General features: G+C 39.0%; 1 protein-coding gene across 1 annotated transcript; it reads right to left on the reverse strand.

Annotated features, from left to right (window-relative positions):
• Positions 1-160: 160 nt before the first annotated feature.
• LOC146900883 (hydroxyproline-rich glycoprotein family protein) lies at positions 161-5,669 on the reverse strand. Its single transcript, XM_085731570.1, has 4 exons — positions 4,385-5,669; positions 4,027-4,170; positions 3,490-3,675; positions 161-495 (listed from the first exon to the last, which is right to left on the reverse strand). Exons 1-4 carry the CDS (start codon positions 5,495-5,497, stop codon positions 415-417), a joined length of 1,524 nt encoding a protein of 507 aa, XP_085587696.1. The 5' UTR covers positions 5,498-5,669; the 3' UTR covers positions 161-414.
• Positions 5,670-13,957: the final 8,288 nt, after the last annotated feature.

Consider the following 13,957-nt stretch of genomic DNA (forward strand, 5'->3'; position numbering starts at 1 on the left):
CCACTTTTATATGGCCAAGATCGACCAGTGAAGCAGTTACAGCATACTAAATACTCTTTATACTAGCTGCTTCATTTCTTTCTCTGCTGCATCCTGTCTATTATTATTATTATCATCAAAACTAAAACAAACAAGCTCTATATTTACAGACAGAGCGATGTATAGCCAAAAATCTAAAATAAGATGGAAAATTATTACAAAGTATACACTGATGCAACAATTGAGAGCACCGATGCAAAAAATTGCAAGAACCGATGCAACAAAATAGCTATCATTCATCTTATTACAAGAGTTATCACAGTTTCTTTAATCAAAAAGTAAAATTAAAGAAAGAAATGAAAGCAAGCATGATGACTTGTCAACAATACAATGGACATTGTATACTATGAAACCCACCACGTTTAAACTATTAGGTTATTTGTGATGCTGAGACACTTCAAAAACTAGCTTATCCATGAATTGGCATTTCTTGTCGAATCCCCAGCCTGGATTGCTCTGCATCATATATGCAAACCAAACATAAATATACTAAATTGTGCAGCATTTCCAACATTTAATTGAAATAAAAGGCAATTCAAAGATAAAGAATCAAGCACAATATGCTATATATCTACATGATGTTTAGATAGTTTAAGCAACATCACACACAAAAACATATAAGTTATAGCGTTATATATGTTTACATAAGAGTTATATCATGTCTTCCACCATAAAGCATCCAAGACAAAAAAAATCTCTACAGAGACTAGCATTCATATCCTTAAGACATCTCACAACATAAGAAACGACTAATTCAAACATTAAAAATTATGTAATCTTCCACTAAATCTAATCATTTAGTTTAATTCGGGTACTTTCTTCTGCTGTATAATTGTGGCCATGATTTATTTTAGTAAATTATTGATGTACTGCAAAGAAATTACTGTAGTGATGACACCAGAAAAACTAGTCTGCACAAACAAAAACAAATGAAAACAAAAAACACTGATGATACCAGATAATCAGAATTAAGGCTGGACATGGTTCAGTTCAAAAAAGAAACCAAACTGTACTAAACTGAACTTCTAAAAAAATTCTAATGACCTGAACCCAAACGAAACTGATGTTAAAGTTCAGTGAACTTGGTAAGATATTGTGAACTGGCACCGAACGATCAGCTTCTATTGCAAGCTGATGATAATAAAATAAAATTAACTAGCAGCTATGCAGCACCGCAACGGAATTGTTTCAACGAAGACAAGTGAGTTTTTAAATTTAGGTGTAGTGCATATTCGCTGACATCACCAATGAACTGCTTCAGCTTCAGAGCAGTATTTACTGACAATTATGCTTTTTTAAAAAGACAAAATAGAACATTGTAAGAAGCAACTGGAATAATTAAGCTATGGCCAGTGACAGGGAAATACAATTTACCTACTATGTAATTGATTTTAAATTAGTTATAATTTTCAATCATAAGAGATATTAATTGATTACTTTTCAATTTATTCTCATCTCTTGGCAAGTTGGTACTTCTGTTATGCAGAATAAGAAACCTCTAACTTAGTTTCGTAAAAATAATAATAGCATTTCTTCTAAATTAAAAGCATTTAATTTTGAGTGCACACCTTAGAAATATAGTGTTTTTTTTAAATAGACGAATCACTTGTACAAAATCTGCCATATTAAAACTAGAGAAAAGAAATTATAGGTAATTAATTATGTTATTTTTTTAAATTTGTATAATACAAGTTAGCAAATATAAAAAAGAGGTGGGAGCCGCAACATAGATAGAATTCAAATCATCAGTGTGGTTCTTTTTTCAGAAACACAAGTCAAGATGGTTCAGTTATAATGTTTTCACCCAACTGCACTCTTAAAAGTTTGCAAGTACTGAACCATGGCAAAAGTGACAGTTCAGTTTGCTAATTTTTGTTAACAGTTCAGTCTTTGAGTTTGGTTCAGTGCATTTTACTGTTTGGTTTGGTTTTTTAGTGAACCATGAACAGGCCTGGATACGACTTTTTGATGGCAAAGACAACAAAAAACCATATGAAATATTAGGAACACTAGTCCGCCTACAAAAGAATTAACAAAGGAACTTCTAAATAATTCATTTAACAAACTCCAATACTTGTTAGTAACAACTAATCTTTAAAGATGTTGCGTTAGTGTATACATATTATACAGTTAGTTAGGTGTTCAACCTTGGCTAGTTCTATGTTGTAGTAAACAGAGTTAGTTTCCCCACTTGGTCAGTTCTGTAATATTTAACAAAGTTAGTTTTCCCTCTTTCCATGCATAAATAGGGATCATGTTGTATCCTCCCGTTGAGATTTTCAATAACGATTCCCACCCCTTTGCTGCATAACAAGTCCCCATAAGAAATATTACATAAAAAGACATGTATCTTTATTCATCTTAACATTTTTCGATGCCTAGCACATGCTATATATAGCACATTGCATAATCATCAAACTAAATTTTAACCAAGGGCAATCAAATCAAAATCAGTCTTTATTGGATATAAGGAAGGAATAAAGGGCTACCTCTTATACAACTTTCTTACTAATTACATTTTTGTTTCTAGAAATGTGATTTTCTTTAAAAACCATTTCCCTTTCAATTGCAAGATTTGTCTCCTACTGAACCATTGATATCCATTACCCGTTTTCCACATGTTTATGCCACACCTCACAATGCAATTAATACTCAACCTGCTCCCCAACCAGTTCTTGAAAATGTCCATTTACAACCAGAAACTTTCATACATGAACCTGACACTCCTGGACCTGAAAATTCTACTACTACTTATGATAATCCCAACCTTAAGTCTCACTCACAGTAGCCAAATTTACCAGACCAGCAGGCCACAATAACTCAACCTATTCTATCCTATAATGTTTCTCAGTCCACTAACAACAAAGTTAAATATCCTATTCTATCAAAAGCAGGTACCTTAACATATGTAAACTCCAATAACTTATATTCTTTCATTTATGAACACTATTTTTTTATAACAGAATTAAGCAAGTATTAATTAGTTTTTAGCTTGAGAAATTTTTTTCGTAACACTGCCTTGCAATAATTCCTCAACCTAGGAACAAGAGACACCTTGTGTTAATTTCAAGAATCTAAAATAGTAATACAAGTTACAACAAGTATTTCATCCATATCTGCCTTCCTTTACTTTTGTTTTCTTTCATCGACTACCATTTAGATTCTAAATTCCTAGAAAGAACAACAAATTTTTATCTGGATTTGAATTGATTATACAACTCTTGACTCTTGAACAAAAAATTGTTTTTGCAAGATCTGTAAAGCACCTTCTACAACCATCCAATAAATAGAACCTATACTAATATCAAAGTATAACAGAACTATGCCAAAGGGGATTTTATTTTAACAATGAACAGCATGAGCAAGCAATAGAACACCAGCAGGCACACTCATAATGAGAAACAACGGCCTAAGTAAAAGCATTTTATTTCTATATTTACAGTTACAAACCTGAAGAGAGATGACAGCACGGTTAGTGAACTCTTTCACGGAAGATGGTGCACTTGTAGGAAGAGTTTTAGCAACTCTCTCTAATTCTTCTTGTTGCTTCTTTGCAGTTACCCTATCTGGTCCGCTGTAGTGATCAACAATCTTTTTCAATAAAGGAACCCGTTGCATTAACTCTTCAATTACTTCCTGGTAGGATATCAAGTTAGAAAATAGGAGATACCAACATACTTGCGCATATAGATAAATAAACACTAATAACAAATGTCTTTTCCCGCTAGCACCCATAAAATACAACTATTCCAAAATAAATGCAGCAATACAGCACTTATCTCAATGTACTTGTTACACAGGTTAACTAAAACAAAGTTATTGGCAATCAAGCCATAAGATTGTTAGTGAAGATAGATAGTGCAGAACTAACAATATAGAAAAGAACACTAATATGAAACGCACGCCCTAAACCATTGCAAGTTATGCCATTATATTATTGGGCTGTAATCCTCGGTCATGGATAAGATTGACAATAGAATGACATACCTCCCACTCTTCTTGACTTCGAATCCCTTCATATGTCATCAAAAATGGTTTCATTTTTTCTAGTGCATCCCGAAGTGCAATCGGTTCTTTCTCATCAATATCTGGATTATCAAACTCCACCGCATATTCTGGCTCAAATTCAATCTGCAGTAATCAAACAAGAAACAGAAAAAACACAAGCAAACAAATAAAACATAAGATACACTTAAAGTAATGATACTAGAAAGTTGACCTAAAACGTTCCCATTCTTTATGAAAAATGGATGCAGGTAATCTAGAAATAAAATAAAATCCTATTTCCACTTCTTAGAATCATTTTCCAACAAAAAGATAGAGATATATGGTGCTGATCACTTACAGCACAATTAATGTCCATTGCTTCCACATATTCATCTTGCAATGGTGAGGGTAAAACTCTCTCAATAATCTCCTCATATGCTTCAGTAATCCGATCCATCATCTCAGGCCCAAGCTTCTTGGCTAAATTTTCACCATCTGCATTATCTCCAAGATATAGCCCATCAGCATTGGAACGCGCTATATCCTGATGACTTGTTCTATCATCTCCATACCTTCCCCTTCCATCACCTCTTCCTCCTCTACCACCACGGCCTCTACCTCCTCGGCCACGAGCATACACATCTCTTCCTCTTCCTCTTCCTCTTCCACTTCCACTTCCATCACCATCATCTCTCACAAATCTGTTCATCGGCTGCCTCCTAGGAACATTATCAGATGCAGCATCAGCTGGAGTTTGCCGAACACGGATATGCCTGTTCACTACCGGAGCTTGAGGAGCTTCTTGAGCTGCTTCTTCCAACGGCTTCCCCCTCCCCCTCCCACCTCCAGGCAACACCTTTGGCACAGTCATTACAAATCTATTATCATTCTCACTATTACCAGATAAATCTATAGGCTCTACTGGTCTAACATCCTCACTTCTAGTTAAAACCGGTTTCTTCGGAGGCAAAGAATCATTTGCACCTGTCTGAGAAACATTATCCTCTCTTTTGAAGAAAACAGGTTTTTTTGGTACAGAATCATTATCAAATTGAGGTGGCAATGGATCAAAACCTCGACCGCGACCCCGTCCACGACCAGTACCAGGTTGTTGAATAGAAGACATAAACGACGAAAAAGCCGGAAAGCTTGTTGAAGGTGGAATTGTTCCACCACGGCCATGGCCACGACCAGCACCAGGTGGAATTGGTGAATCTGTTGCATCAGGTTTAGATTCATTGACATTAGGGTTAGGAGTAGGGGTAGGGGTAGGGTTAGGGTTAGGGTTACCGGGAGCAGCTTTTTCACCAAAGTTGAATGTCACTGTGCCAGAACCACCACGACCGCGGCCACCGCCACGTCCATCACCACCACCACCGAAACCGGAAGAAGTTGAAAATGGAACTAGAGTTTGTCTTGTGGCATTGGAAATGGTGGAATTTTGAAGCCTTACTCCAATGGTTCCTCTCATTTGGGAAGATTAAACAAAATGCTGAACACGTTACAGTGATTGATATTGAAACTTTATTTAGTGTGATATTGTGGAATTATGATGTGGAGAGAGTGGTGGTTATCGCTACCACGAAATGATCGGAAATTGTTCGCCGCCGCTACCTCGCGACGCTGATACGCGTTTCTCTAGTGAATCGAAAATGCTGCGCCCGACTTTCAGTTTGGTCTGGCTAGATTGTTTGGGCCATTGGAACCCAAAGTAGGTGGCAAAAATGAGTTGCTATTAAGAGCCATGGTTTTACTAAGACACCGCTCCGTTTTGTTGTTATTTTTTTTTTTCTAATATATTTATATTTATAAATTATTAAAGATTTTTTTCAGGAAAATACATAATTTTTTGCACATTCAGTATATGGTCTCTCAATTTCAATATCTTATTCAATCCTCTTCTGCCATTTTCCTCCCACCAATGTAGTAGATGTCATTAGAGTAGTCTGATTATGTTGGTTTGGTACTTTGGAGTGTATTGGTCTCAAGATCTTAGGTTTGATTATTCTAGGAGATTTACTTTTCCCACCCTATGGCCTTCTCGCGCGCCCAATACAAATTACCAACATGCCCTCCGGATTATATAATCCAGAACATCTATACATTTTTTGGAATATAGAATCCGGACAATTGCGAAGTATAAAAGGAACTTCACCCCCCATTTTTACAGTTTTACAGTTTCACTTTCCTCATTCACTCTCTCTATCTACATTATCCCAAATTCCGAACACCACAAATCTTGTCCAAATTTGAAGTTTTCTTGCTCAAAAGCACCACATTTCAACCCTTGTCAAACATCATGTAAGGTAAGTTCGATTTCTGTACACATGCAAGTTTAATAAGTTCAATTTTTTTTGAATTTTGTTCGAATGCAATCCGGATTTTGTTTTCCGGAATAGGTTGTTGCTCATCCAGATTTCGAAATCCAGACAAACCCAGAATGTTGTTTTGCTTCTGGTTTGTGTTATTTGATTGTGTTGTTTGATTGTGATGTTTGATTACCTTAATTTGAATGTTACAGAAGGTTCAACATCTAATACTCAGCGCGTAAGGGAGGAAGGGCATGCTTCCCATAGGAGAGCGCGTAGGCAACAGCTAGAGGCTGAAGGTGTTGTTCCTCCGAGGCGTCGGGGTGCTAGAGGACGCCGTGCTGATGTCGAGCCTGATGTCAAGCATCAGCAGGAGCAGCAGCAATATATGGAGCAGGAGCAGGAGCAGGCTGATGTGGAATTGCAGTGTGTGGAGGAGCAGGAGCTTGAGGAGGAGCTGCATGGTATGGACGAGGAAATGGAAGATGCCGAGCCACGAGGAAGGCGAAAGAAGAAGGTGGTGGACCCTGAGCCACTAGACGACTATCCCGGTGGCCTACACCAGACTGACCTGCTGTGGAGGTACCATGTGCACGTGGCCAGGAAGGCGGCTGATGGCGTGGTATGTACTATTAAATTCACTTTATATCTGAAACTCGTTTTATATCTGAAACTGTCTGTTTATGTACTGTTAAATTTGACTGGTTTATTTATTGTTAAATATGTTTGTGAAGCCATGAGTTTAAACTCACTTTATTAATTTTAATTATTTGCAGTGGCGAGGAAAATTAAAATGCATCAAAAACGGAAAGAAGATAAAAGCGATGCATGATGTGACACCAGACCTATCATGACTGCACGGTGGTGGGAGAACAGATTGCATGCCACAGGCATTGGTTGACTCCGGGATACCAGCTAAAACATTATTGACCATGGGCAGATTTGTGCGCTCGTGGAGAGGTGGCACGAGGAGACTTCCAGCTTCCACCTTCCGTTTGGGGAAATGACAGTCACACTTGATGATGTGGCCTCTTTGCTGCATATCCCCATTGACGGCATGCTCATGTCCCACGGGTCCATATCACGGGACGAGGCGATGGAATGAATGGTGGAGTACTTGGGGTCTGATCTGGGTGATGCTCTTAAAGAGGTTGAGAAGACCAAAGGTGCACATTGCAGATTTAGCTACTTGGAGACGATATTCAAGGAGCGTTTGAAGAAGCAGAGGGATTTGGTTATCCACATATATTTGCTGTACTTGGTGGGGATCACGATCTTCAGTGACAAAAGCCAATGGGCTGTGGATGTTGTCTACCTGAAGTACTTTAGAGACCTTGATCTTTGTGCTAGTTTTTCATGGGGAGTTGCGGCACTAGCTCACTTGTATAAGAAGCTCAACAATACTGCACGTTGGAACACCAGTCAGGTGGCAGGATACCTGAGTTTGTTGCAGGTATAAATTAAGAACTATGTTTTATTTTTTTAAATGTAAGTGTATATGGCTTGTATATTTATATGTGGTTGTCTTTGGTGCAGGCTTGGGTGTTTCATCACTTCCCAGGTATGGGAAGCAAGGATGTCTGGGACGGATATGTAGATCATCAGTATCCCCGTGCAATGATTTTTTTACCATTGCTGGGTTTATGCACAGTTGACAACTACAGAAACTATCTAGATGCGCTCAATTTGACGAGGGTAGTCATGGCCCCATATGCTGTGCACTGTCAGCCACGTCAGTTTAAGTGGATCAGCCTTTACTCTGGATGGCTGAAATGCGGAGAGCGCATGGTGAGATATCTGCCGGAGAGGGTGCTTCGCCAGTTTGGGTGGGTTTAGACCATACCGAGACATCTCATTCAGAGTGCACCTGTTGATGTTAACTTGGCGAAGATCACAAACCACTTTCAGCGTGCACTTGATTATTCGCTGACACCTCAGGAGTTGGGAGAGATTGCAGTTCATGGTGTGGAGGCAGCAGATGGATACATCGAGTGGTTTTACCAGGTGTCTCATCCACGCATGATTCTTCCAAACATGCAGGTACCGGTGCCGAGGCCACCAGAGCGTGAGGTCCTTGATGCCCGAGCTGCTCAAGATGATGGAGACCTTGCGTACTTACAGCTTAGCGAAAGGATGACCCGCATCAGAGACCACATCTATGCTGTGATGAGAAGCGGTCTGGTGCCAAAAGGGATTGAGGAATGGGAGCATTTGGAGGATGCGTTGAGAGAGGTGCATGATGCGAAAGTTTACCGTCGTCGAGGAGCTACTGAGGGTGGCAGGGCTGGTGGCAGAGGTGGTGGCAAAGGTGGCGGTGGTACGGGTGTAGTTATTAGGGGCTGATAGTATTGTACTTTATGTTTACGTTTGAACATTTTGGATAATTTTTAATGTTATGTAATCTTGGATAATTTTTAATGTTATTTGATTATGATAGAAATCTGGCAAGTGTACCAAAAACTATCGAAGTAGTAATAAATATCGATCCACAAGGACTGTGTTAGTTTCAACTATAACAAGTACGTTAGACGTTAGGATGTGTAAAATTTATATTTGGTTGCCCTAGGCAGAAAAAGTTTGTTTTAATCAGAGTTGATTAAAGTTGAAAGAGTTCGAAAGAAAATTATGTCGAGATGAATGGTTAAGCCGGTGAATCCACTATTGCTTTATATGAAAAAGTCTACCTCTCTCTACTCTCAATTACTACTCAGTTTTTACGATAAATTAACTAAGTGACTTTGATCAATCTCTCGCATCAAAACCCTTTCCTAAGTTATAACCCTATTAATCTCTTAACGTGGTTGAATAACCGCGGAAGCAATATTGGAACGTTAATTCATGTATCATAACCCTCAATTTCCTATCTCTAGGTTCCTAGTGTTGAGTTAAACAGAATTACTATTTCAGGATTAAAAGCTAGGGCTAGTAGTCATTCAATTCCTAAGATCAATTCATGTGATTGCAAGAAGCTAGGGCTAGTAGTCATACAAAACAATAATCATGAAAAGCAATAAACACAAGTAATTCTGAATAAAAACTGAATAGCATTGATTATAGAGAGAGTTCAACTACAAAATCATATATTACAAAAGTTTCATCATGGCTTAACCAAACTAAAGGTTTAGCTACTCATAGCTAAACGATCATAAGAAATAACAAGAGAAAACATACATAAATCTAACCAACGGGGTGTTGGTATGAGATTCAGAGCTCGTTCCTTGGTCTCCTATCGTCCTTAGTGCTCAAAATTGCAATAATAATCAGTACCAAAACCCTTGCTAGCAGCTGGATATTTATAGAAAGAAATTAGGGTTTCAGAAAAGCCCATCATCGTGCCACGTTACGGGTTGGTCGTGGCACGATGCTTCATTAATCCTACGTGGCAGCAGACAAAATCAACCATCGTGGCACGTTGCATGTTGCTTCGTGCCACGAAATTTCCAGAGATGAATCTTTGTCCCACGCTTCCTTCAACGTGCCACGAACATAACCAAACGTGGCACGATGCTTTGAGTTTTAGGCAATTTTCCTTGGTTTCTTGAAGTTTCTTCTCTTGAGCTCTTGTTCCTGTTTTGGCTTGATTTCACCATGAATTCATTGCAGTTGACTCTCTAAATGCTATAATAAAGACCTAAATATGACTAAATAACTAGTGTTGATGCACTGTCATCACAACCCCATACTTAAACCATTCCTTGTCCTCAAGGAATCAATTTGCAAATGGAAAAATCGCAGTGAGATAACAACTTACCAACCAATGATATGCTTAAAAAGTTCACTCCCTTCCGGTGTAATGATGTACCGGATGCCAAGCTCTTTCCTCCAAATCCACAACTCCACGCAATTGTTTGAATAGGGTCACACAATCATCATGCAGGTCTGCTGTATTACCATAAGCTTGAAAAATTTCTAAACTGTCAATCAAAGTCAGAGTCAAGTACACACTTTAAGGTCTTTCAGGGTTATAATGGGGCTTAGGTGAAAGGTGGATATAATTTGGGAAGTAGTGTTATAAAACAATGAAGTTAAGCTCATACTACTTGGGTATCCTTGATAACACACAGAAAACCAATCCTTCCTTTCAAATTTAACACAAAGAGTACTAGAGAACTTATTATTTTTTCTGAGACATATAAACATTGTTGGTCTCATACACAAGATTCTTTTCTTTTCATAAATTTTTTTTTCTGCACCATTTCAAGTGCTTTTTATTTTCAAGAGATAACATATAAAATTGAATCATTTCTCTTTTCTTAGTTCTCTAGTACCCCCACCCCAAACTTAGTAAGTTGCTAATTCCAAAAGCAACCCCAAACTTGAACATTTCACAACCTAAAGAGCTTCAAACAAATAATTGGGACATTCATTCCTAAGGTCTTCTAGGTTTGTAATGTGGCTAGTCACCGAACAAAAGTGATCTATACCTAATGGCTCAAATTGGCTTTACAAAGGATAAATAATTCATAAATCAAGGTAGGCTCAAAAAGGCTCAAGGTACCAAGCACTTTGCCTTAGTGTGTACAAAACAAGACCAATCAACAAATAGAGAAATATCGCAAGTTCTAGAAACAGCAGTTGCATGGAACACTCATATATGTAAAATTGGAAAAATAAAAATTTGGCTATGGACCTTACAAGTTGAGATATCTGGGAGTTGTGGCTACCTACTTCCTTTGCCGTACACTTCCCTTTGTATCAATTAGGCATCATCCTCCTTGAACTCTTTGGCATATCATTGGTATAGCATTGTTATGAGACTGATAAATTTCCACAGGCAAACAGATTCATTAATAATAAACAAAGGAAAGCATCACAAACGGTGGGGATTAAAGTCAAACAACGACACATCAACATAATGTTCAAACGGAATAAAAAGTACATCAAAATAAAAGAAAAAAAAGATAGAAAGCTGAAAATAAACTTGGACTCTAAGTCCATCACTGCTCATCCTCATCAGTGGCCTCCTGATCACCCTGCAAGCCAGCATAAAATTCATTCACGCTCTGATCACTAGCTGCCTTCCCACGAGCAAAGTCGGATCGAAGACGACCCTCTCTCTCTCCAACACGTCTCCTCTGCTCCACAAAGTAGTCCTCCATGTTGGCCTCAGTGCCAAACCTATCAAAAGTATTGCTCTGAAGGGACCTCTGACGGTGCTGATCAGCAGCAAGAGAAAGCTCCGCTCCAAAGTAAGGACCGTCCACATACAGCTGTGATGATGTATCCTGGGCCCAGCAAGCCATACCTCCTAAGTAATCAAGCATCATCGGGTGTAGTGGTGGGTATTGAGGCGCATCCTCCTGCATGGGCTGTGCCTGAGATGGTCCTCCACGCTCTCGCTGAACCGGTGGTCCTTCACGACCTTTCTTCTTCTCAAACTTCACCATAGCAATATCATCAATATCTCCCTTTGACTTAAGCATGATGTCTCCAAGCTCCTCCGGGACACCTTCCTTCTTACACAAAGCATTAATCAAGCAAACGTGCCCCAAATGCACCGAAGTCCCGCAATTTGCCATTTCCTTAAGACTCAAATTGATCAGTTGCCCCACATTTATCCCATAGCCAAAAATAATGGCCTCCAGAATATACAGCCTCTCCATAGGCAACTCAGATGTAGCAGAAACACTTTCCAAGGTAGAATGAATGAATGAAGCCCAAGCTTTGTATTGTGGCTTGAGGTCCACCACATCCATCCTAGTAGGAAACCCAGTAGCTTTGGACCTAACATAATCAACACCCTCTTCGCCAATTTCCTGCAAAATCTGCTGAAGCACATCATCGGAAGGAAAATTATTCGAGCTCCTTGACCTCCTCATTTCTACGTGACATTGTCTTGGAGGCTTTAGCCCTAGAAATGCATTGATGGCTCTAGGGCTATAATCTATCTGCTTTCCACGGACATAAACCACATTATCCTCATCTCCAAAGGCATTAGCAAAGAACTCAAGAGCAATGGTGCGATTGCTTTCTTTTTCAACCATGTCGTTCAATTTCTTCCACCCAAGCGTTCTTACAGTTGTTTCAAATTGAGGATACCTCTGAAGGTTGATGAAATCAAACCTCCTTTCACCAGAAAACTTAAACCCCTTGATCTTTTCAAACCTCTCGGCATGTTCGTCATCCTGAAATTTCTCATAGTCGGGTTGTTGTGGTGGTTGGGTTGATTGGGTGCTGCGGGTTGTTCTGGAGCGTTTGTTGGATGCTGAGGCCATTTGTGGAGTTAGGTTAGATTGTTTGGATGTTTTGGGATTGCGGAAGATGAAGATTGGGTGGTTAGGGTTTGTGCAATAAGGGTTAGGTCAAATTTGTGGGAGAAAATTGATGTGTTTGATGAAGTAATGGGTTGGAATGTTTGTGAGAATGATGAAGATGTATGAATGGTGGTTAGGTGCGATTTTTAGAGGTAGAAAAATGGGTGAGACGAAATTTGGGCAGAGTTTTGTTAAGGGAAAATGAAATGGTGAGAAATTTGTGAGAGAAGTTTATATAGACAAAGGTCTTTCGTGCCACGTTGGGTCAGGGTCGTGCCACGAAGCTATCTGTAACGGTCAAATTATTTCAAAACTTCCCACTCACGTGCCACGATGCATGAAAACGTGGCACGATCATCGTTCTGGGTAGCAACGTGCCACGATCATAGAACCATCGTGCCACGTTCATAGTTCTTCCAGCAAACGTGCCACGTTTTGAGAGTGTTCGTGCCACGAAATTTCCAGTGGCGAACAATGTTGGAGCAATTCTCAAAACGTGCCACGATGAAGAACCATCGTGCCACGTTGGTCTAGGTTTTCAAATAAAAATTTCTTTTCAACTTTCTAAAAATATTTTTGCTGTTTTTGTTTTATAAAAAATGCAATAAATAAATAAATAAATAAATACAATACCTGAGTGGATTTAAATCCGGTGGGTTGCCTCCCATCCAGCGCTTCTTTACCGTCACTAGCTTGACTTATGATGACCCCTAAGGATCATTCAACACCACTCCCGCTCTATTCTTTGGGAGTTCACCTCCAAGGTATGGTTTCAGCCTTTGTGCGTTTACCTTGAAAGTTTCTTGCTTACCAGGCTTACTCAGCTCCACTGCTCCATAAGGAGACATATCTATAATCACGAATGGTCCGGACCACTTGGATTTTAACTCCCCGGGAAATAACTTCAACTTGGAATTAAACAGCAAAACAAGTTGTCCAATATAAAATTCTCTCCTCACCAACCCCTTGTCATGATACCTCTTAGTTCTCTCTTTGTAAATTACTGCGTTCTCATACGCACGCAATCTCATCTCCTCTAGCTCATTAAGTTTTAACAACCTTTTCTTTCCAGCTAAAGTTTGATCAAAATTTAGGGCTTTGATAGCCCAGTAAGCTTTATGTTCCAATTCAACTGGGAGATGACAAACCTTTCCGTAAACCAACTGATAAGGGGACATCCCAAGGTGCGTTTTAAACGCAGTTCTATATGCCCAAAGAGCGTCATCTAACTTCCTAGACCAATCTTTCCTAGAAGACGCTACAGTTTTCTCCAAAATTTGTTTCAACTGACGGTTTGAAACCTCCGCTTGACCACTAGTTTGAGGATGATAGGGAGTTGCAACTTTATGTTTGATATTAAACTTTTTA

Source organism: Medicago sativa, chromosome 8, assembly GCF_051527215.1.
Source record: "Medicago sativa cultivar Bolivia chromosome 8, Bolivia_mono, whole genome shotgun sequence".
NCBI lineage: Eukaryota > Viridiplantae > Streptophyta > Magnoliopsida > Fabales > Fabaceae > Medicago > Medicago sativa.

Excerpts from the sequence above, each read along its gene's own strand:
- LOC146900883 (XM_085731570.1), bottom strand. The coding sequence starts at position 5,497 with ATGAGAGGAACCATTGGAGTAAGGCTTCAAAATTCCACCATTTCCAAT. Across the intron at positions 4,171-4,384 it reads CAATGGACATTAATTGTGCT|ATTGAATTTGAGCCAGAATA; the intron begins GTAAGTGATCAG and ends TGATTACTGCAG. Across the intron at positions 3,676-4,026 it reads GAAGTCAAGAAGAGTGGGAG|GAAGTAATTGAAGAGTTAAT; the intron begins GTATGTCATTCT and ends ATATCCTACCAG.